This window comes from Pipistrellus hanaki (assembly GCF_964339955.1).
Source record: "Pipistrellus hanaki genome assembly, chromosome: 4".
NCBI classification, from domain to species: Eukaryota; Metazoa; Chordata; class Mammalia; order Chiroptera; family Vespertilionidae; genus Pipistrellus; species Pipistrellus hanaki.
This window is the reverse complement of record NC_140506.1, coordinates 73,097,815-73,121,847: the sequence shown is the minus strand read 5'-3', so window position 1 is coordinate 73,121,847 and position 24,033 is coordinate 73,097,815. Positions and strand designations below refer to the sequence as shown.

Genomic DNA, 24,033 nt, shown 5'->3' with positions numbered 1-24,033 from the left:
AAAGGCTCAACAGTCATAGTCAGAGGCTGTGTCAAGTTCAGCGTTAGCTAGGCATTTCTCTGCGGCATATAGGAGGAAGTTTTTTTAGAGGTGAGAGAAGTAAATGCTACCAACCTATGCAAACTGTCACCTGCTTCCTTTGTCTCCTGAAACTGCTACAGGACCCTCCTTGCATACTGTAAGCATCAATAAATGCCTATCTCGTCGGATCTGCACTGTATATTCAGCATTCATCCAAACATTTATTGAGCATCTACAATGTTTGTGGACAGTTTGCTTGAGCAATTGCATCTACCCTATTTGCAGAAGTCAGCTTCAAGGTCATTTCCCCCCCAGAAGCTTCTGGAAACCTCTCAATTAGATTAGGATAGTCATGGTACCTTGTACTTCCCTTACCCTAGCATTTATAAAACGCATTTTTATTTTATTTTTATTTTTATTATTTTTTAAAATATATTTTATTGATTTTGTACAGAGAGGAAGGGAGAGAGATAGAGAGCTAGAAGCATCGATGAGAGAGAGTCATCAATCAGCTGCCTCCTGCACACCCCCCACTGGGGATATGCCCGCAACCAAGGTACATGCCCTTGACCGGAATCGAACCCGGGACCCTTCAGTCCCCAAGCCAACGCTCTATCCATTGAGCCAAACCGGTCTCGGCTAAAACGCATTTTTAATGCCTGTTTTCTGATCTGTGAGTACCATTAAACTGAAAGAAAAACCCAGATTTTGAATTAAAGACAATGAGTACAGTGCTAAGTATGAACAAGTGGAACCCCAGGATGGCAGGTAAAAGCTTCTTTGAGTTCAATGAGATGTTGGAAGAGTACCAAAGAGGTCAGATCACCAGGTGCAGAACGTGTGTACAAGGTTGTAAGGCATAGTGAAGAAAGGTGTGAAATTCGGAGACTGGAGTACAGCGGCTTATCTGGGGAGCTAAGGCGCCAGACAGGAGGGGCAGCAGGAAAGGATGATGCAGAACAGCAGTCCCCTAAAGGTCAAGTCCATAAAACAGGTAAGGGCGGCAACCCTGGCTCAAAACGAGACGCCGACCTCCAAATCCTCTGGGAAAGTCCCAGATTCCACCAGCAGTGCCTCGCATCTCGCCCTGCCCACCGCACATGCTGCCCGCTCACCCCGCACTTCCCTTCGGGCCAAGGGGTCTCCCGGGGCACCCAGGGGTCCTGGAAGCCGGGAGCGGGGCGCGCAGGCGCGCTGAGACCTGGAGTCCCAAGGGGCGGGCGAGTGCGCGCTCTTTCTCGCGCACGCGCGCACGGAGGGGGCGACGGCCGCGGTGACGCTGCTGCTGCTGCGGCAGGCGGGTGGCGGCGCGTGAAGCGCGCGATTCCCCGCGTCTTGGGAGCAGTGCCCCGGTTCTCGCCGCCGCCATGTCGGGCAGGTCAGTCAGGGCCGAGACCCGCAGCCGGGCCAAGGACGACATCAAGAAGGTGATGGCTGCCATCGAGAAAGTGCGGAAATGGTGAGGGGCCGAAGCCGGGGCCGAGGGTGCTGGCGGGGTTCGCCGGTCCAGGCCCAGAGGAACACCAGACCGGCAGGCGGGGTGCGAGTCCACTGGCGCTTAAGTGGGGGGAAGGGGGAAGTCGGAGAAGGCGGGAGGAGAGTGCGGCTCGCGTCGGCGTGAGTTCAGAGGGCGCGCCAGCCCTGGCCAATTAGCGGCTCGACCGGCTCGTGGCCACGCCCACCTGTCAGTAGGCGGTGCGTCGTCAGAGGAGATGCCGGTTTCCGGTCGCTCTGGTCTGGAAGATCTTGCTCCTCGCACCAATCCTGGTGGGCTTTTGACTCCGCGTACGCCCGCCTCTGTAGTCTTTTGCTCTGTGACCTGTCCCATATATTTACCAGCAATCTGAGCGTCCCCTCCGCCAGACTGAGCACTCTAAGATTGGTGAGAGGTACGTGGTATCTACCTGCCACAGGAACAAATTTGGTGTGGAAATCAAAACTCTACCCCCTAAATGCCCGACGCACTCTTGTGAATTGTGTAGGCATTTCCTCTTGGTGCCCTGGGAGCTCTGGGTAAAGGAGTCGAGACCTGCTCCTCGTTGAGAAACGACTCCTGTAATGTTCTTTGCAGACGCTGGTTGACTGCCTATTTTGTATCAGGAATGCCGATGTGCTATCACATTAAAATTTCACAACCAACTCATTATGCCAACTTTAAAAATATATTTTTAAAGTATATATTATAAAGTATATATTATATAAAAATATATAAAAAATATATATATTTTTAAGTATTACATAGGTTCTCCTTACCCCCCTCCCCCCCCCCCCATTAACCTCTTCCATCCCGCTCCCGTCCCTTCTCCAGCCCCCCTCCGCCCCAGGCCCTTACCACCCCATTGTCTGTGTCCACGGGTTATGCATATATACATATATGCATATAAGTTCATTGGTTGATCTCTTCCCACTCACCCTCCGCTGCCTTCACTTTGAGGTTCAACAGTCTGTTCATGCTTCTATATCTCAGGGACATAGTTATTCCACCCATCAGTTTACTTGGTTCATTAGATTCCACATATGAGTATCATGTGATACTTATCTTTCTCTGAGTTATGCCAGCTTCTGGAGTGCTTTTCTCTAGTTGAAGATTATTAATAACTTTAAAGCACCAGTAGGTGTTAACTCCCTCCAGGAAGCCTTCCCAAAGCCCTCCTGTCTTTCACTCTCCATCCCTTTTAGGGGTTTCTTAACTTCGACTTTGCATGTTTGCTCATTTCCCCACAAGATCAAGTTCTTTATTCCTCTATATCCAAAGGCTTCGAGTATAGTTGGGACCCATTATAAACATTGGTTAATCAATCATGATATTTCCTCTCAATATGTAATTCTGGGGGTTTTTTGGTGTGAAATCTAAGAGTTGGCACACCTTTCTTTCTCTTCCAGCATTCTCTGCCCCAACTATTATAGTAGCCTAAGCCAGCTGACATCCTCTCTCCCCGTGATCTCCCTGTGTCAGCTCTGCTGATTCCTTGGTCCATTGCTCACATTTCAGTCGGCATGATAATATTTTTCTCAAGTGCAAATATCAGAGTACGTCCCTGCTAAGAAAATAATGCTTTGGTGACCTCTTCTTGCTTGTAAGACCAAACCTGGTCCTGCCTGCCTGACCTGCCAGGCTCAAACTGCCCTCTTTCCCAGGATGCTGGCCATCTTTCAATTAGAGCCACACTACTATTCCAGCTGCCCGCACCCTTCCTCAAACTTACATCCCTCTTGCCTAGTTAACTCCTGGATCAGCTCAGAAGTTGGTTCCTCAAGGACACCTTTCAAGACCCCAATCTAGATCAGATCCTCTTCATAAAACTTTTTACAGTTGTATTAGGTTAAACCATAAGACATTTCTGACAAAAGTGGCAATTTGATATGGTTAACCTAATGATGAAGTGATTGACAATGAAATGAGTTGTTTGATGTCTGTTTCTAACTGGAGTGCATGCTCTGTGAGGGTAGGGACTATGCATATTGTTCCTTGTGTGCCTAGGGCCTAGTACAAGGTCTTGTATATTAAATATTTGTTAAATAAATGAGGAAATGGAGTATCTTGTCCAGGAATTAACTTTAAATAAACTCTAAATCTTCAATTCATTCTTTCTGTTATATCACAGTCTCTTTTTTATTTTCCTGTTATGTCATTTGCTGAATAACATCCTCCATAGCAAAAGAACAACAGTTGTTGCTTTTTTTATGTTATCAGATGTGGACTTGAAACTTTCAGAAGTCATTTCAGGCACCCACACTCCTACTCCCCACCCCACTCGTCCACAAGTTTCTGCCTTATTCAGGAATGTCACTTGCCTTTCCGTAGGTATGTGCCTGGGAAAAGATTAAGCTTCTCTTTTGTTTAAGGCTTACCTCAAAAGTTACTTCCTCTGGAAAATAAAACCTTAAAACACTTCTTCCATGGCTTGGCCTTCACCTCTTCCAGAAACCAGTGTAAGGCTTTGTTCTGTGGGCTGGAATCATCCTGGCCTGTGATTATTTTTAAATGGAGTGTGTGTTTCCACCCTGAGTTCCACAGGAGTCAGGAGTTCTCCCATCCATGGGAGATCCTAGTCTTACTCCGACTTTCAGCCTTCTCATCCTTGCCATCTTCATTCTTTTTCCTATCTTTTTCGTTCCGATGAGCTCCAGGTAGGAACCGTATCTTACTAGTATACATCCTTTATATCCTGGGGGGCCTTATAAGTATCTGTGAAATTGAATTATGTTTTGAAAAGAAAAGTATGCTAGAGAGACAACTGAGTTTGGAAATGTGCTGGTACTCTATATTGGTGTAGTATATGAGGGGTGGAAAGGCTTCGGTATTCTGTAAATGAGGAAAAAATGACAAGTAGAGAGTTCAGAGCCAAAGGAATTTGACATAAGTTTTTTGAAAGGGATGATTTTGCACCAAAAGTAAGGTAATTTGGCCAGAAGGAAGTTTAGAAAGCATTTAAGATTGAAGGAATGATTTGTTGAGAAGTAGGAAAGCCCAAGTTATGAACAGAAAATCTATTTTATTGTTTTATCAGTCCTAAGAAGTGTCTTTCTTTTAGGGAGAAAAAATGGGTTACTGTGGGTGACACATCCCTTAGGATATTTAAGTGGGTTCCTGTGACAGACAACAAGGAGGTAAGTGTGGAAGACAATCCCAACAAAAAAAGGTACTGTTTTCTTTCTTTGATTGCCTCTTAATGATAAAGGAGTTTATTTCCCCAGAATTGAGTTGAAAATATGTAAAGACATCCTCTGTCATTGGCCCACACAATGCTTCCCTTTATTTTTTCCCTTTTTATTCCCTTTCTTTAACCTATTTCTCTTTTCCAGGGCTTGGTGAACTATAGCCCAGGCCTACTGTGAGTGTCGGTGTAGCTTTATTGGAATTCAGCTATGCCAATTGGTTTCCTTCTGCTTTTGGGTTATAATGATAGAGTTGAATAGTTGCCATTAGACCTAATGAATGGTCTGCAAAGTCTAAAATATTTATTTTCTGGCCCTTTAAGAAAAAGCTTGCTTGTTTTATCCAGTTAGCTATTCACTGCAGTGTATTTTTATGTGTTTTATATGTATATGCCTTTTTAATTCCTCTTTCTTTTTTTTATTGATTTTTTACAGAAAGGAAGAGAGAGGGATAGAGAGTCAGAAACATCCATGAGAGAGAAACATCAATCAGCTGCCTCTTGCACACCCTCTACTGGGGATGTGTCCGCAACCAAGGTACATGCCCTTGACTGGAATCGAACCCGGGACCTTTCAGTCTGCAGGCCGATGCTCTATCCACTGAGCCAAACCAAATTCGGCATTAATTCCTCTTTCATGGATTTATTTGGATACCTGTGTATTCTTGAAAAATACATAGCATTGTTTCATGGTGGTGTTTTTAAATCTTTACATCTAAATGTAGCTTTGTGCTATAAACCTCCATTCTCCTTTGTTCAGCCTTATTTTTGAGAACTCTCCATGTTTCTATAATTGTAAATACAGTTATTACCTTTGACCCTTGCACTGTATTCTTTTATAAAGTGTTCACATTCATGTACACATTTCCTTGGTAATAAAAATATATTTTATATATCCAGTGATCAAAAGGTGGAACAACCGGTTAGTCAGTTAGAACGTTGGTCCACGCACCTGAGGGTTGCAGGTTTGATACTGTCTGTGGGAGGCAACCAATCTATGTGTCTCTCACATCTAACCAGTGATTAGAATTTGTGACCAGCCGAAACTGGTTTGGGTCAGTGGATAGAGCGTCGGCCTACGGACTGAAAGGTCCCAGGTTCGATTCTGATCAAGGGCATGTACCTTGGTTGCAAGCACATTCCTGGTGGGGGGGTGTGCAGGAGGCAACTGATCGATGTTTCTCTCTCATCGTTTTCTCTCTCATCGATGTTTCTAACTCTCTATCCCTCTCTCTTCCTCTCTGTAAAAAATCAATAAAATATATTTTTTTAAAAATCATTTTAGCCCTAGCTGGTTTGGCTCAGTGGATAGAGCATCGGCCTGCAAACTGAAAGGTCCCAGGTTCAGTTCTGGTCAAGGGCACATGCTTGGGTTGTGGGCTCGATCCCCAGTGGGGAACTTGGAGGAGGCAGCCAATAATGATTCCCTCTCATCGTGGATGTTTCCCTCTCTCTCCCTCTTCCTTCCTCTCTGAAATCAATAAAAATATAGTTTTTAAATAATCATGTTAGCTCTAGCTCGTTTGGCTCAGTGGATGGAGCATCGACCTACAGACTGAAGGGTCCTGATTTCAATTCTGGTCACGGGCACATGCCTGGGTTGTACCCTTGGTCCCCAGTAGGGGGTGTGCAGGAGGCAGCCAATTGATGATTCTCTTTCATCATTTATGTTTCTATCTCTCTCTCCCTTTCCCTTCCTCTCTGAAATCAATAAAAAATATTTCTTAAAAGTATTTTAGAGCCCTGGCTGGGTGGCTTAGTTGGGTGGAATGTTGGTTCAGTGCACCAAAAGGTTGGGGGTTTGATTCCCACTCAGGACACATACCTAGGTTTCAGGTTTCTCTCCCTCTGTTTCTCTCTCTCTCTCTCTCTCTCTCTATCTCTATCTCTATCTCTATCTCTATCTCTATCTCTGTCTTTCGTCTCTTCTTCACTCTTTAAGAAAAGCAAGGGAAACATTCTCTGGTGAGGATTAATAATAATTTTAGAGAGTAGTGACTCTATTCATTTTACTCTTTTTAATTAATTGTGGTAAAATACACGTACCATAAAATTTATCATCTTACCATTTTTTGTGTTTAGTTCAATACAGTAGTGTTACATATATTTACCTTGTTTTATAACCAATCTCCAGAACTTTTTATCTTGTAAAAAAAACTTCATACCCATTAAAGTTCCCCATTTCTCTTCTCCATTTTTAACCTATTTCAAGGTTAAGCGTTAGCCATTCACTCAGCACATTCAGGTACCAGGCAGCAGGAGGAGTGGGAAGAGGGCAAATGATATATTCAGGAGTTTAAGTAGTTTCCTAGAAGTTGCCTCAGGAAATACTGTAAGTGTTCATAATAGCTTGTGGTATATCTAGTGGCTGGGAAGACTGAGAAAATATGACCACCTAAAAATTCTATTAATATACCCTGGCTGGTGTGCTCAATGGTTGGAACATGGTCGTCATCCTCCCTCACCCCCCACCCCAGGTATGGTCGAGGGCACGTACCTGGGTTGCATGTTTAGTTCCCAGCCCTGGTCAGGATGTGTGCAGAAGGCAACTAGTCTATGTCCACCTCTCTCTATCTCCCCCTTTCCCCCCTCCCCATTCCTTTCTCCATTCCACTTTTCTCTTAAAAAAAAAAAAAAAAAAGGCAATGGAAAAAATATCCTCAGATGGGGATTAACAACAGCAACAAAAAATTCTATTAATATGGACAAAGATGTCTACCATAATATACTTGCCCTTCCCTCCACCCCCCTTTTTACCTTCTGGTGACTAGATAAATTTTCTTCTGGTGACTTGAAGTTCTTTTTTCTATTGGCTACCTCTTAACTTAAGACTTATTATATTTCCCTGTAAAGTGTATCAAAATCTGTATTTTCCCTCTGAACCTGGTAATACCCACAACATTTTCCCCATCTGTGATCTCCACCCTTCCCCCTTCCATCCTTACCTTGTCCTTAGTTGTTATTGTTTTTAATATATAAATATCTTTTCTAAGGAAATATTTTTTAATTCTTTTTTTCTAAATATATTTTTATTGATTTTAGAGAGAGAAAGGGAGAGGGGGAGAAAGAGATACAAACATCAATCAGCTGCTTCCTGCCTGCCTCCTATCAGGGGATCGAATAGAGCCTGAGAGCTGGGCATGTGCCCTGACCAGGAATCAACTGTGATCTCGTGATTCATGGGCTGATGCTCAACTACTGAGGCATACCAGCTGGGCCCTTGTTCTTAGTTTTGACTGGAATTTTAGATTATACTAGAGGCACAGTGCACAAAATTCTTGCACGGGGTGTGGCAGGGTGTCCCTCAGCCTGGCCTGTGCCCTTGGGGGATGTCCAACTGCCAGTTTAGGCCTGATCCCCCTGTCAGACATCCTTCTCGCAATCCGGGATTTTACATGCACCAGTGACCATGCTTTTCATACAGGTGAAAGGCATCCTGCTGTTGTATGGGCAGCTGTATTTTTTTTGCCCTGATTATAAAAAGGAATACAAAACATGATCCTTTTGAGGCAGTAGTACCATTTGAAGCAGAGAAAAGTTAAGTAATTGGCTTTGTCACACAGTTATAAGTGTCAGAATCAGGACTAACCACAAAATGTGCAAGCCAGAGTCCATGCATGTTATCACTGCATCATCCTGTTTTTTCAATGTTAGAGTAGCCTTGCCAGGTTTTAATTTTTAAACCTAAGAGACTGTTCCCAATATATAGGGTAGGGTCCCTAGGCCTGGTCAGCGATCAGGGCTGATCTGTGGGGTGACTGGTGGGCAGGACGATCAGGCAGCCCATGCTGGCACCCACCTTGGCTGGCGGCCTGGTGCTGCCCACTGGCCAGGCCTCCTCCTTCCCCCTCTTCCCCCAATCACTGCTGCTGCCGGTCACCTCCCTCTGGGGGGGGGGGGGGGGGAGAAGAGGGGCAGATGTTCCAAGCAGGAGCAGTTCCTGCATTGAGTGTCTGCCTCCTGGTGGTCAGTGCATGTTATAGTGACCAGTTGTTCTGTTTGGTCGATTTGCATATTAGGGTTTTATTATATAGGATATTCAGCTAATATATTTCAGTTTTTGCAGATATTTCTTGTTTTAGTCATTGCTTAATTAGCCAAAGTTAACATTACTAATTATTTACTAACCCTTTGCCACTTGTTTATTATTGTTTTCTCCTAGACTCATTTCTCTTGCTGTAATCCATCCTTCAAAATTTTTTCCAAGAGGGCTTTGTAGAACTAACTTTCTGAAAATATCTTTTTATTCCTAAAAATATCTTTGTTTTACTTTTATGTTTTGTTGATCATTTCATGTTAAATTGATATTTTTAGGAATAAAAAGAAGACCTCTTTTTATTCCTGAAAATATCTTTGTTTTACTTCCATGTTTAGTTGACCTCTATATGAAATTCTAGGTTCCAAGTTATTTTCTTTCAGCATTTTAAAATTATTACTCAGTTGTGCTTCTGTTGAGAAATCTAATGCCAGTCAGATTCTTGATTCTTTGTAGGTTATCCTCTTGTATTTCTGGGAACTTTTAGAATTTCTTCTCTCTCTGATCTTCTAGAACTTCTTTAAGAATATCCTGTAATGTTCACATCTAGCTTCTTTATTTCTGAACTTTTCTCTCATTTATTTCATCTCACTATTCTTTCCTCATTTCCCTATTCTAATTTCTCAACCCAGTTTTTGCTTATTAGTCCTTTCTTCAACTATATCTATTTCTGCTGCTAATCTTATTTACTTTTTATTTTGAACAATTATACCAATTTTCTGTTTTGATTCTTCTTCAAAACAACTTTCCAGTAACATCCTTATCTTTTGAGCAGATTCGCTATGTATTTTATTTAAATTCTTCTGTGCCATTACCATTCTGTATAGTTTGTTCTGTTTATTGTCTTTCATGGTGCTTGTTATCCTCCAATATCTGGTTAGTTTTTTCTGTACACTTATCTTTTATTCCCTTGGGACTCTACCTTGCCTTGGCTAAAATAATATGTAACTGAGGGAGTATATAAGCCTACACTCGGGTTTCCTTCCTCTAAATGACTTTAAGGGATGGAGTTAGCCTCAGGGTTCAGTCTTTTCCCTCTGATATCTTTCCCTGCCTCCCCGGGAACTCCCTAGTACCATTCTTCCATGTGCTACCTTAATATAGGAGCAGCCACCCTCCCTTGTCATTGCCAAGCCCAAGGAGTTGGAAGGTGAATGTTAGGAGGGCTACGGAGCCACTCTTTATTCTTCATACATCCCTGGCACCTGTGAGGCCATTATTGCTAGAATCAACCCCTCCATCCCGACCCCCAACTCATTTTTCCCATTTAAGTCCCTGGTCCTTTTCCTATTCAAATTCTCTGTGGGACTCAGCTCCCTTTGTCTCTCTTGAGGGCTTCTTGCAGTGTTTGTGTTGCTTTCTGAGCTGGGCCCAGAGGTCCATCAGTTTATCTGCCCGCTAATGATTCATGGTAGTGTGCCATCTTCTAAGGTACTAACATAGACCTGTTAGATTAGGAAAAATGGAAAATGATGATCAAATTTGTAAAGAAAAAACTACAAAGGATACAAGGGAGTGGGACACTCACTGCTGATGGGAGAGTTAATTGGCACAAACTTTACAGGTCATGTTGATCAAAAGAGCTTTCAATGATGGATGTATTAGTTAACTAGACTGTTGGCATCCTTTCACAAATGTATATAGTGTGTCCCCAAAAAATGTGTACACATTTTTAACAGCTGATCACTCAGTTTTGAACATAAAATTTACTAAACACTGCCTTTATAATTATTCAAAGTGTGTGTGTGTGTGTGTGTGTGTATATATATATATATATATATATATATATAATTTTTTTTTTTTGGTGCGGGGAGAACACCCTATATGTATATCAAATCACCATTATGTACACTTTAAATAACTTACAGTTTTATTTGTCATTTATAACTAACTCAGTAAAACTGAAGGGATAAAAAGTTTTTTGTTTTTTTGTGTTTTTTTTTTTTATATTTTATTGATTTTTTTTTACAGAGGAAGGGAGAGGGATAGAGAGCTAGAAACATCAATGAGAGAGAAACATCGACCAGCTGCCTCCTGCACATCCCGCAATGGGGATGTGCCTGCAACCAAGGTACATGCCCTTGACCAGAACCGGAACTGAACCCAGGACCCCTCAGTCCAGAGACCGACACTCTATCCACTGAGCCAAACTGGTTTCGGCGGGGTAAAAAGTTTTAAATAATTATTCCTTAAATCTACAAGCTTTATCTCTAGGAATTTATCCTCAGGAGATAATCATATGTATACAAGATATGCTTAAATATAACTAATGATAAAGCCAAATGTTCAGCATTATTTTATTGTTTATAGTGTTTCAAATTGCAAGCAAAATAAAGATCTTAATATAGCCCAGCCGGTGTGGTTGAGTGGTTGAGCGTGGACCATGAACCAAAAAGTCACTGGTTTGATTCCTGGTCAGGGCACATGCCTGGGTTGCAGGCGTGATCCCCAGTATGAGGCGTGCAGGAGGCAGCCGATCCATGATGTTGCTCTCTTACCAATGTTTCTATCTCTCTCTCCCTTTCCCTTCCTCTCTAAAAATCCATGAAAACATATACATATAAAAAAAGAGAACTTACTGTATAGAATTCATTAAATAAGTTATTGTGCACCTGTATTTTGTAGATCTTTGTAACCATTATAAAAAAGATGTAGCCGGGCTGGTGTGGCTCAGTGGTTGAGCCTTGACCTATGAACCAGGCGGTTACAGTTCAATTCCCGGTCAGGGCACATGCCCCAGTATAGGGTGTGCAGGAGGCAGCTGATCAATGATTCTCTCTCATCATTGATGTTTCTAAATCTTTCTCCTTCTCTCTTTCTCTCTGAAATCAATTTAAAAAAAAAGAATAAATAAGAATTTAAAAAGATGTAGAAGATTACCCAGTTGCATAGAGAAATGTTTAATGCAGTGAATGAGGAAGGGGAAGTAAGTTATATGACCCATTTTCACACAAATATGTGTAGGTTGTCTCTGGTTTGTTTCTTTTACTGTACTTCCAGAATTCCCTATAGTGAATATATATTTTACATGAACACAGAATCATTAAAATGAAGATAAAATAGAGATCAGAAAAAAATAATGATAAAGCCAAATGTTGGCATGGATGCTGTGAAACTAATACCCCAAGTATATTGCCACCATCCTTTCAGAGAGTAGTGGGGTACAGTGTATTTCAAGGAAAGTAGTATGTTTATATTTTCTGATCCAGAAGGAATATTTTTGTGTGAGTTTTATCTGAATAAAATAATCCAGGAAAAAAATAAAAGTTTAGCATTGTGGTTTTATTTCTAGTAACAACAAATAAACACAATCCTAAATAAGTTAAAGCTAAATGTCTAATTGTTGAGAAGTTAAGTGAATTATGGTATATGGAATATTATGCAGCTATTAAAAATCATGTTTATGTAGCTTATGTAGTAAAATGGTCAAGTGTAATTACACTAAAATTATGTCTGTATAGGAAAAATGAAGGGAAGGACATACATAAATTGTACAGTTGATTTGTTGCAGAGATAGGATTGAGAGTTATGAACAAAAATTATATTAGTAGTACAATGCATATACAATAAAGAGACATGTATGAGCAGTATGAATTAGTGAATTTGAAATTACCAGATTTAAACTTTGGGCTGTTGGGATGCTGGCATTTGCAAATTTCCTTTCCTGTGGGCCTGTTTGTTGCAGGCTAGTTTATCTTCCCACTGTGGTTCCCCAACATGTGCAGGGGGATGATGTATAAACAAAGATTGAAGTAAGGTGAACATTTTGAATGGATGGGGGTTTTTGGTAAGGAATAGAGCTAGCAGGGGCCCCTTTGTCCCATAAATTCTTACATTACATAAAAATGACTCCTTCCTTTTTCCAGTCAAGGTTCCATTCTTCTTTCACTTGTTTTTTTTCCTGCTGTGCTACTAAAATAGGAATCTTTTTCAAAATTAATATTTTGTGCTTCTCACCCATCCTCGTGAGGAAGGGTTGGATCGAACATTCTGATCAGGGCAGAAAGCAGAGGAGTACCACAGGGAAATCTAGTGGAAGTATATGTGTCTGTCTTTTACATTTGATTCATGATATTAGCGCTGGAAGGGTCCATTTTACAGATACAGACACTGAGACTTGCGGACACCTTGTCCAGGATTCCATTATGCCTTGGCCCCTGGATTCTCAAAACCACTGTCATTATTCCTGTTCAGTCTGTGGTGTCTCAAAAAGCACTCTTCTCTATCTCTGCGAGTCTCCTCGTTGGCTCTGTCATATCCCTCTTTTTTTCCTTTTCTAGAAAGAAAAGTCAAAATCGAATGGTTCAGCAGCCCGGGAACCTAATGGCTTTCCCTCTGATGCCTCAGCCAATTCCTCTCTCCTTCTTGAATTCCAGGGTGAGTTGCATCCATATGTCTTCTTGCAGGAAAATGAAAATTTAGATGAACCCATTCATAATAAGAATAGTTCTATGTATAATTTCAGTGCCTACTGTTTTGCTGGTATCTTGCTAGGCACTATACATAAATCTTCACTTTTATACTTCACAGGCACCCTGCAAGATAGATGATAGTATCCTTATTTTCCATTTAAGGAAACAGGCTCAGAGAGGTAAAGTTACATATATAAAGCAATATAACTAGTAAGTGATAAACCTCACATTAATTCCTGGTTTTCTGGATCAGAGGCTCTTTTCTTTAGACTGCATACTTTATGATAGTGCCTGAGAGTGGGCCACCCAAAGCTAGGGCATCTGCCTGTCCCCTGTTGGCACAAGTTCTGCTTCTTAAGTCAATGTCCTGCCTGTGTCAGGACCACATTCATGATGTTCCCTCTTACACCTACGTGGCAGTTACTGTTTGTGAAGCACTTTCACTTCAGTTTCTCATTTTTATCCTAACATCAGCCTGTGATATAAACCAGGCAGTAACCATCATCCCTAGTTAAGAAAATTGATGCTTCGAGAAAAAAAGTGTTCACCTAAGTTCAAAAGTGACAAAGCTTTATTCTTACTTTTTCTTTCTTTCTTTTTTTTTTTAGAGCTCTATTCTCTTTTTATAATAAAATGCAACTTCCATTTTAGCATAGAAGGTAGTGATCTTCGCAGAAGTAAAGACTAGAAAGGGCTTACAATTTTCTCTTTAAAATCAGTCTGGGAGCATGCCTGCCAACTTTCCCCCAACCCTCTGTTGCTGCCCCAGGGTCAGTGTGATATAGGAAGGAATACAAGAGGAAGGTTTTCTAGTTATGTGTGGGGTTTTCAATAACTATAGAACTCTTAGAGACACATATGAGGCCCCAGTTTCTCAGTCCATTTAATTCTTTTCATTCGGTGAACATTTAATGAACTCCTACTGTATGCCAGGCACTATGCACAAGAAACGCAAGGACCAGTAAGCCACAGCGCCTATCTGCACAGAGCATAACGGAAGGAAACTGGTGTGTAAAATAGTAAACTCAGGTGTGCACAGGACACTACAGGAGCATAGAAGAGAAGGTGGTCATTTTTACCCAACAGAGCCCGGGATATAGGGATATAGGTCATTATGCTTGAGCTCAGTGTTGGCCTGAAAGGCTAGAAAGAACAAGTGGTAACAGACACCTGTACATGAAGCAGCTCTTCGCTTAGGGTCCAGCTTGGTGTGGACTAACAACAGGGAGTGAGACTGCAGATCAGAAAGGACTCTGTATGTTATGATAGGGCCATCTTCTGCCTGTCCAGAGAAGCAGTGGGGTTTGAATTTTACTGTTTTGGCAGCAGGCAGCCATCGAAGGGCTTAGAAATATCATGCCGGCAGAGGTGTGAAGTAAGTGGGAGTACATGGTACTGAAGGAAGGGCAGTGGTGGCTTTTGGAGGCTAGGCCTGAACTAAGCCACCAGGAGAGGAAGCAGTGAACACAACGCCTGTGTTTTTAACTATTTCTAACTTAGGTGGTGATTTTAAGCCTTCAGACAGCTTCCCAGGTGGGACTCCATTGGTCCTTGAGGCCTCAGGTAGAACCTAGACCACTGAAGGGTCTGAGCTGAATACCTCCCAACAGATTTTTATCATTTTCTACACACCTTGTGTTGTGAGAAAGGTTGAGAGCCATACTGTCCATCTCTTCCACTGGACAATAAGAAAATGCAGGGTCTAAGCTATAACTGGTGGATAATAATTAACTGTATCCTCATCTTCCTGAAATGTACATGTTGCATAAATTTGAAAATTCTAGCTGCACCTGGTGCTTAGAATATGTCGTGAAATAGGAAATGCTTAAATTAATCAACAAAGACAGGTTCAGTGCATAGAAGCCCATGGACCTCTGCCTTGGGTTCAGAGTGCATCTGCAGCAGAGATCATTGCACCTGGTGTGTCTGTGGCTGCCTAAGAAGACACCAGGTCTTTGGCTCTATACAGAGTTACTCTTGAGGAATAATTACCACCCTCAGCCGTTGCCTTTGTCATGTTTGGTTTTCAGATGAAAACAGCAACCAGAGTTCTGTGTCTGATGTCTATCAACTGAAGGTGGACAGCAGCACCAACTCAAGCCCCAGCCCCCAGCAGAGCGAGTCCCTGAGCCCAGCACACACCTCTGACTTCCGCACAGATGACTCCCAACCCCCTACTCTGGGCCAGGAGATCCTGGAGGGTAAGTCTCGGTTGAGCCAGGACATGCATCTTGGAGGGGCCTTGCCTCTTGCCTCTCTTCTTTAGAATAATGGGATAGAAAAAATGCCACAGAGTCTGGCAGTCTCAAGCTATTTGTTAACAGTTTGGGCTACTTTGGAGAATGGTTGTATTTTCCCCTTACAGAATGAAAGAAGAAAACAAACACCACAAGTGAGTGCCAGGATCTGTGTGAGGCACTTTCAATATTTAACGCCTGGTATAATTCTCTCCCAAATCCTTGAAATAGAAGCTATTATCTCTGTTTAAAATATATATTTATAAAATATATATAAAATTGATTTTTTTACAGAGAGGAAGGGAGGATAGAGAGTTAAAAACATCCATGAGAGAAACATCAATCAGCTGCCTCCTGCACACTCCCTACTGAAGATGTGCCCACAACCAAGGTACATGCCCTTGACTGGAATCGAACCTGGGACCATTCAGTCCACAGGCCCACACTCTATCCACTGAGCCAAACTGGTCAGGGCTGTTCTTTCCATTTTATAGATGAGGAAGTTAGAGTCTTAGAACGTTTTAATTGCTCTTAAAGATCACATAGTAACTGGTAGAAGTGGGTATCTCCAATTATATTCCTTCTAACTTCAGAGTTTATTCTCTGCATTATCTCCTATGAATTTCTTCTTATATAGTGTTTCTAAAATATATGTATGTTGATTCTTTTTAAAAATATATATTTTTATTGATTTCAGAGAGGAAGGATGAGGGAGAGAGAGAGAAACATCAATGATGAGTGAGAATCATTGATCGGTTGCCTCCTGCACACTCCCCACTGAGGATTGAGCCCACAACCTGGGCATGTGTCCTTGACTGGAATCGAACCCGGGACTCTTCCAATGCTCTACCAACTGAGCCAAACCAGCTAGAACTGTATGTTGACTCCTCAGCCTGTGCTGCCTCTTCACCAAGGCACCTCTAGATAGCCTTAGGAAAGCTTCCCCAGCTTGAAGGCAGATTCTACAGGAGTCTCCCCGTCAGGAGGCCTTGCAGTTATGCTGACCATGTTGCTTTTGCAGAGCCCTCCCTGCCTGCCTCAGAAGTGGCTGATGAACCTCCCACCCTCACGAAGGAAGAACCAGTTCCACTGGAGACACAGGTAAGGAAACACTTTGGGTTTCCCAGTTTCTAAGAAAAAAGGAAGGATTTCATTGCTGTGAATTGCATATATTGTGTTGGATGTGCTATAGTGTAGTAGAGTGGAGAAGCAGCAAGGAAAACTAGAGTCTCCAGGTTATAAGGTAGGGAAATGTTTGGTTATGTACGAGAAGATGGGCATTGGGCTTCTGGGTTGTAATTAGGGATGGGGAGGTTCTGGTTCAGAGGGATGGCCCTATAATTCCATGTTCTGGCTGCTCCTAGATTGCCACGGAAGAGGAAGACTCAGGTGCCCCACCCCTGAAACGCGTCTGTGTGGACCAACCCGCAGTGCCGCAGACAGCCTCAGAAAGCTAGCAGCATCCTGGCACCCTTCACCTCCTGGCCCCTGCCTCTATTTATTGCATTCTGGTTCTGGCTGTGCTGTGTTGCTGGGCTAAGGGCAAGCACTGGGGTCCAAAGCCTGCCTATAGGAGCCTTCTGTTCTGGAAGGCTGACATAGACTTGGGGTTATAGCATCATCTTCCCTCCCTGGCACCTGTGTCTGCTTGTTCCTGAGAAGAGGAATGCTCATGTCCTCTTTGTATCCCAAGTAGGCTGGAGCATCTGCCATCCCAAGGTTTATGTGTCACCTCCAGGTAGCAATCTCTGCTCCAGAACCTCTGGACTGAGCTGCTGGCGCTTCTATAAGAGGAGAGAGATGTGGAAGGCACCCTTTGGAGAAGAGAGTGCCAAGAGTTACTTGAATTTGAGTGGCGACTGTAGATGTCTGGCCTTTCTCACAGGGCTAGGTGCCCTGGAGGCCATTATTGAATGCCTAGGTAGAGACTTTGGAGGGAAGATGCTTTTCTCCACATGAGGGCAAAAAGTCCATATAGATTTCTTGCTGCCCTGGCACTTCTGCCCATTCCTGAGGTTATGCTGCCTCTAGTGGGCTCTCTAGCTGCTGACAGTTCCCCTCCCCACCACCACGAGAAAACTAGCTCCCCCCACCCCACACATGCAGCTTTCTGTTCTCACCCGTACATTTCATTCCAGCATTCTCTGCCTCCTGCCACAGCCCCCAGCATTCATGCCACAAACTGCCCCAGCAAGAATTTGACGTCTGACCACAGTACCCATCCCCCAAAGTACTCCTTCAGCTCAGACTTTCTAGAAAGATCCCCTTTCTTTAAAATCTGCATGTTTAATTGAACTTCGTGATTTTATTTTTTGTTCCATAAAAGTTTAAGAAATGGAAATGGCTAACAGTGAGTGAAGACATATTTTAGCACTGAATAGAATATTTTTAAAATTAAACTATTTGAAATATGTCTCGCTGGTATCTGAGTGCTTCATTCTTGAAGGTTGTGGGGTTGGGGCTGGGAGTGCTTGTGAAGCCCCTGTGGACGAGGCTCTGCCCATTGTCCTACTCGCAGAGAATGACTGGGATGGAATGATTTGTCGACTCCCTTTGAGGTTCTCGTGCAGTTGGAATTCTATGACTGTTTCTGAGTATACTGAATGCAACCTATAGTTTTCCACAGCTGCTTAGGAGGCATTCATGAGTTCTTTTTTAAATTTTATTTATTATGGCAAAATATACATAACATAAAATTTATCATTTTGGCCAGTTTAAAGTATACAGTTCAGCGATACTAAGTACATACACAATATTTTGCAATTATCACTGCTCTCTACCTCCAGACTTTTCATTACTTCAAACAGACCCCCATACTTAGTAAGCAGTTGCTCCACACTTGCCCCTTCCTGGAGGCCCTGACAATCACAAATCTATTTTCTGTCCATGAGTTCCTTCTAGATTCCGAAGGAAAACTAGAGTCATGGTTGAAAAGAGTTCTATTATACATTCTACCTGTTAAAGAATTTCGTTTCAGTATTCCCTAAAGTGATTCACTTCTCTCAGGAGCTCCAGGTTTCTGGGATGAGACTAGAACCAAGTTCTGCTGCCCTGTTTTATCATCCCTAGTTTACTTTTTCTTAAAATTTTAACTTAACATGTACTATCAAGTTGCCAAATGCATGTCACAGATGCTGGAATTGTATGTGGTACATAAAATAAGTATCCTATAAAATAAAAGCCCAGTGACCTAACAGTGGAATTACCAGAATGACCGGTCCACCAGTCGCTATGACGTGCACTGACCACCAGGGGGGCAGACACTCAACGCAGGAGCTGTTACCTGATGGTCATTGCACTCCCACAGTGGGAGCACCACAGGGCTTAACAGGATGAGCAGCTGCTCCGCAGGAGGCCAATTCCCACAGGCCACGTCCCCCACCGGTGCATGAATTACAGCACTAAACGCTGGTGAGTGAAGGTCGGTACTCTCCACCAGAATCTCAGATAATCCCAGAACCCGCCTCACAGGGTTGATCTAAGGGTTTCTAGTCATAGTTGTTTTTTTTGTTTTGTTTTGTTTTGAATATATTTTTATTAATTTTTTACAGAGAGGAAGGGAGAGAGATAGAGAGCTAGAAATGTCGATGAGAGAGAAACATCGACCAGCTGCCTCTTGCACACCCCCCACCGGGGATGTGCCAGCAACCAATGTACATGCCCTTGACCGGAATCGAACCTGGGACCTTTCAGTCCGCAGACCCACGCTCTACCACTGAGCCAAACCAGTTTTAGCTCTAGTCATAGTTTTAAGAATGGAATGAGATCATCAGCTTTTAAATAGTTGAGGGAAAACACACACTACTCCTTTTTCATTCTCTTCATCCCACCTTGAACACCTACTAGCTCCAGTGGCCCTGCCCTGAGCACTGTGAGAGCTCACTGGCCCTGGGCTCTGAATGAGTCTGTAATGTTAACTTTAAAAAAACACACATTGAAACCTGTAAAGAATTTTGTGAGTTTATTTGAGCCAAACTGTCAACAAATGCTGGAAAGCAGAATCTCAATGAATTGAGATAAGGCTTTGGAGAATGGTGCCTCACATCAACATTTATACATTGCAATCAAAGGAAGGGATGTTAGAGAGGCGGGAGAAAGCAAAGGGGCGGAACCCCTGGGATTGGATAAAAAGTAAAATGGTAGACACATACTTAGGTGGGTGCAGGAACAATTAACATAACAATGAAGGAATTTGTGGTATTTGTCCTGGAGCCCAGGCACATTAGGCTGTGCCCCAAGGGCTCCAGAAAAAGCAAGTTACAAGTTACCCAGACATTTCAAGGGTATGTTGTCATAGATGCAAAAAGACAGATAGGCTCGGTTAGGATAAAGGTTGACCTTGTCAGTGAAGATACCCATCACAACTGGTTTTAGTTAAAGTGTAATTTCAGACCATCCTTTGTGGATACTTTAGGTCTCTGAGCTTGCAAGACTGCCAAGCAGGCCTTCCTGAGCTTGTCAGGTCAGCATGTGGCCCCTTTTGTCCACACTTCTAATGGCCTTTACACCTAGTGCCTGCCTTACTCAGCCTGTATCACCCACTGAGCACCCGCTGTGTCCCAGGCGGTACCCGGTGCTCGCAGAGCAGCAGGGAGCCAGCACCCTGTCCTATGGAGCGGGCGTCCAGCCAGGAGAGGACGGGGGTGCGGGGAGGAAACAGCCTTGGACAGACATGAGGTGCAGCTGTTAGAGGACATGGGCACCATGAAAACATTGGAATGAAGCCACACAGGGGCTACTCGAGGGAGGGGCAAAGGGAGGCTCACTGAGGGAAAGGATGGATGGAGGAGAGCATCGGGCAGAGGGGACAGCCCATGGAGGGGCAGCAGGATGAGCAAGAGGCCGAGTAGAAGGGGGTGGAGGCTTATGGGGGTTGGGGGAGGGAGGAGGACGCATCCTGCAGGGATCGAGGGCCGGTGAGAACCTGGCATCCCCTGAGTGCAGGGGTTGGCGCCAAGGCTGTAGGTGAGGGCCGGCTGGGCTGATGCCGTGGGGGCAGACCCTCTGGCTTCTGTGACAGGAGCAGACTAAGGGGGAAGAGGAAGCAGGGAGACAGTAGGAGGCGACAGCACCCTCACAGAGGAGGGATAAGGAGACAGTGGAAACACGACTGGGATTTGGGGGGAGGTCCCATGCTCTCCTCTGCCCCTGGGAAGGCAGGGTCTCCGGCAGCTGCTGGCGGGGGTGTCTGAGGTCAGATCCTGTCCGTTCTGAGGGTCTGACTGTAAAACCCAGACCTTAGTTTGCGCTCCACACAGGGATGTGGAATGTTCACGACCAGCCTCCCACCATGAAGTCCAGGCAGCAGGTCATTTCTGCCTCACTGCCCTACTCCCTCCATGTTCCCTCTCCTCCAGCTCTCATCAGTGATGACAAGTATTTATTGTAAACAAGCAAATGGTTTTATTTTTGGTACAAAAACAAAACAACAGCCGAAACCGGTTTGGCTCAATGGATAGAGCCTCGGCCTGCGGACTGAAAGGTCCCAGGCTTGCCAAAACCTGTTTGGCTCAGTGGTAGAGCGTGGGTCTTCGGACTGAAAGGTCCTAGGTTCAATTCCGGTCAAGGGCATGTACCTTGGTTGTGGGCACATCCCCATTGGGGCATATGCAAGAGGCAGCTGATCGATGATTCTCTCTCATGGGTGTTTCTAACTCTCTATCCCTCTCTCTTCCTCTCTGTAAAAAATTAATAAAATATATATTTTTAAAAAACAACAAAACAGAATGTACAGTAGTATGGAAAGCAAATGTTGAAAACCATGAAAATGAAGCTCCCTTGTATTATAGACACACAGATCAGCCGAGTCCAGAACCTGGGTCAGCATGACACAAAGGGCTCCGGGTCCAATGCAAAGGGCTTACCCAGGTGGTCCGACCCCAACCCCTGACTCCAGTGTCCAGGACAGAGGATCCTGCACCACAGAACAGAACGGCCTAGACCAGTAGGGGGTGCTTAGGAAGCAGCTGATCGATGATTCTCTCTCATCGATGTTTCTAACTCTATCCCTCTCTCTGCCTCTCTGTAAAAAAATCAATAAAATATATTTAAAAAAAAGAAACATCGATATGTGCCCTTAACTGGGAATTGAACCTGCGAAACTTTGGTGCAGGCTGACAATCTAACCACCGGGAAATACTGGCCATTGCCTGTTTTTCTTTTTGCTGAGTATTATTACAGGCTCGTGGATTTCCTTTATATTCAACTAGTAGATCCGGTGCATGGGTTTGTGTACACTGAAAGGAAATTAATTAGAAGGTGGCCAGCGAGGCGGAACTGGGCCTGAAAATATTAAATGAAAAATTCCAGAAGCAAATACAAGCGTTTTAAATTTCATGCCTTTTCGGAAATTGCTCTGTTTTGCTCAGGACATGAATCATCCCTTTGTTCATGGTATCCACATGGTACAAGCTTCTTACTTGACAGTCACTTAGTAGCCCTCTCAGTTACTGGCGAAGTGGCCGTGTTCAAGTAACCTTTATTTTACTTAACAATAACCCCAACGCGAATAGTATGCAGGCAATTCATATATACCAAAGAGAAGCCGTTAAAGTGTTTCCTTTAAGACAGTGAAAAGGTATGTATAGGAGGGAAAAGTGTAGGCTGTGTAAACAAAAACTTTCATGGCTGAAATCCTCTCTAAAAGAAAGGTTTAGCCAAAACCGGTTTGGCTCAGTGGATAGAGCGTCGGCTTGGGGACTGAAGGGTCCCGGGTTCGATTCCGGTCAAGGGCATGTACCTTGGTTGCGGGCATATCCCCAGTAGGGGGTGTGCAAGAGGCAGCTGATCGATGACTCTCTCTCATTGATGTTTCTAACTCTGTATCTCTCTCCCTTCCTCTCTGTACAAAAATCAATAAAATATATATTTAAAAAAAAAAAAAAAAAAAAAAAAAAGAAAGGTTTATTGAGCCAAATGTTAGCCAGAAGGACCAGGCCCCGGAGCATGAATTCTAAACCAACTGCAGCAGAGCTGGATGAAGACAGCATATTCGAAATCCTTGGGTTTAAAGGGTCTTCTAAGTAAACAGTTTGGCAAAGAAAGATGTAAACTGTTTTGAAAGAATTTACCTTGGCTGTAAAGGGGGTAATGGAAGGTGAAGTGGGGCTAGTTCAGAGTCTTGTAAGGAAGAAGCATTTGCTTCTTTGGATTGGTTGTGGGCAACTGTGGGGGACATTCAAGTGTAAACAAGTGGATTTACCTGGCAGTCATACTCAGCTATTCTCTGTAGATAATCCAGTGGAAATAGCCACTTGAAAGTTAATTCAAAGTTTTAGCATACATTCAGGAATGCAAGTAGTCTTTTGTTGATCTTGTCCTTCACTGTTAACTGTTTAACCTCTGTCTCCTCCTTCTACCCTCAGGTCTGTAAATTAATTTAGCACTTCTCAGAATTTTTTGTCTCATATAAAGGTTTGGTACTACCTGCCGTTTCAGGCATCCACTGAGGGTCTTGGAATTTTTCCCAGAGTATAAGTATCTGGTTTATCCTGTAGCTGTAGAGCTCAAGAGAGGTCAAGGCTGACCCTTTGAGGTTATGAGGAAGGTGGAGCCATTAATAGAAATAAAAAAACACCCAGACTTGGCTGGTGTGGCTCAGTTAGTTGAGCTTCATCGCATGCACCGAAAGGTCCCTGGTTCAATTCCCAGTTAAGGCACATACCCAGTTTGCAGGTTCGCAGTATGTGTGTGGGGCAACCGATCGATCCTTCTCACATTGATGTTTCTCTCAAATCAATAAAAATATACACATTAATAAAGTAAAATAAAAATGCCCAGAGAAAGCCAATGATGGAGGACAGGGAAATAATAAACTGTGGTTTTGGCCCTGGCCAATAGCTCAGTTGGTTAGAGTGTCATCCCAATGAATCAAGGTTGCAGATTCCTTCCTGGGTCAGGGCACATATAAAGAATCAAACAATGGCTCAGCTGGTGTGGCTTGGTGGATGAGCTTCAACCTATGAACCAGGACGTCACAGTTTGATTCCCAGTCAGGGCACATGCCCGGGTTGTGGGTTTCGTCCCCAGTAGGGTGTGTGCAGGAGGCAATGATTCTCATCATTGATGTTTCTATCTCTCCCTTTCCCTTCCTCTCTGAAATCAATAAAAATATTGGGAAAAACAAGAATCAACCAATGAATGCATAAATAAGTGGAACAACAAATCAGTGTTTGTCTCTCTCTTCCCCCTTCCTCTCTTCCAAATCAATAAAAAAAAAAAAAAAAAAAAAAAAAGGCCCTAGCCGGTTTGGCTCAGTAGATAGAGCGTTGGCCTGTGGACCGAAGAATCCCAGGTTTGATTCCAGTAAAGGACACATGCTTGGATTGCAGGCTTGGTCCAACATGCAGGAGGCAGCCAATCAATGATTCCCTCTTGACATTGTTTAATATTGATGTTTCTATCTCTCTCTTCCTCTCCTTTCCTCTCTTAAATAAAAATATATGTATTTAAACAAATTGAACTGTGTTTTTGGGCTGTGTTTAGTTTGAGGAACCAACAGAATGGCCAGAAGACCAGCCAGAAGCTGAAAGTGTTTAAGCATCAGTGAAGCACCAATGTGTGGCAGAGTACAGCTCCATAGGACATAGACCACAAAAACAGACCCTGCTCATTGAGCTCCTGTCAGAAAACTACCCAGTGGAGATGTGCATGGGGAAATGTGCTATACA

At 43.4% G+C, this 24,033-nt stretch overlaps 1 protein-coding gene across 1 annotated transcript; it reads left to right on the top strand.

Moving 5' to 3' along the window:
- Positions 1-474: 474 nt before the first annotated feature.
- BCL7B (BAF chromatin remodeling complex subunit BCL7B) lies at positions 475-17,777 on the top strand. The gene is made up of 6 exons (XM_084881635.1): positions 475-1,480; positions 4,557-4,632; positions 12,996-13,092; positions 15,158-15,328; positions 16,386-16,465; positions 16,729-17,777. The coding sequence occupies exons 1-6, from the start codon at positions 1,389-1,391 to the stop codon at positions 16,819-16,821; spliced, it is 609 nt and encodes a 202-aa protein (XP_084737761.1). The 5' UTR covers positions 475-1,388; the 3' UTR covers positions 16,822-17,777.
- Positions 17,778-24,033: the final 6,256 nt, after the last annotated feature.

Bases quoted from the DNA above. Each gene is read 5' to 3' on its own strand.
- BCL7B (XM_084881635.1), top strand. From the start codon at position 1,389: ATGTCGGGCAGGTCAGTCAGGGCCGAGACCCGCAGCCGGGCCAAGGAC. The intron at 1,481-4,556 runs GTGAGGGGCCGA...TCTTTCTTTTAG, and splicing joins ATCGAGAAAGTGCGGAAATG to GGAGAAAAAATGGGTTACTG. The intron at 16,466-16,728 runs GTAAGGAAACAC...GGCTGCTCCTAG, and splicing joins CAGTTCCACTGGAGACACAG to ATTGCCACGGAAGAGGAAGA.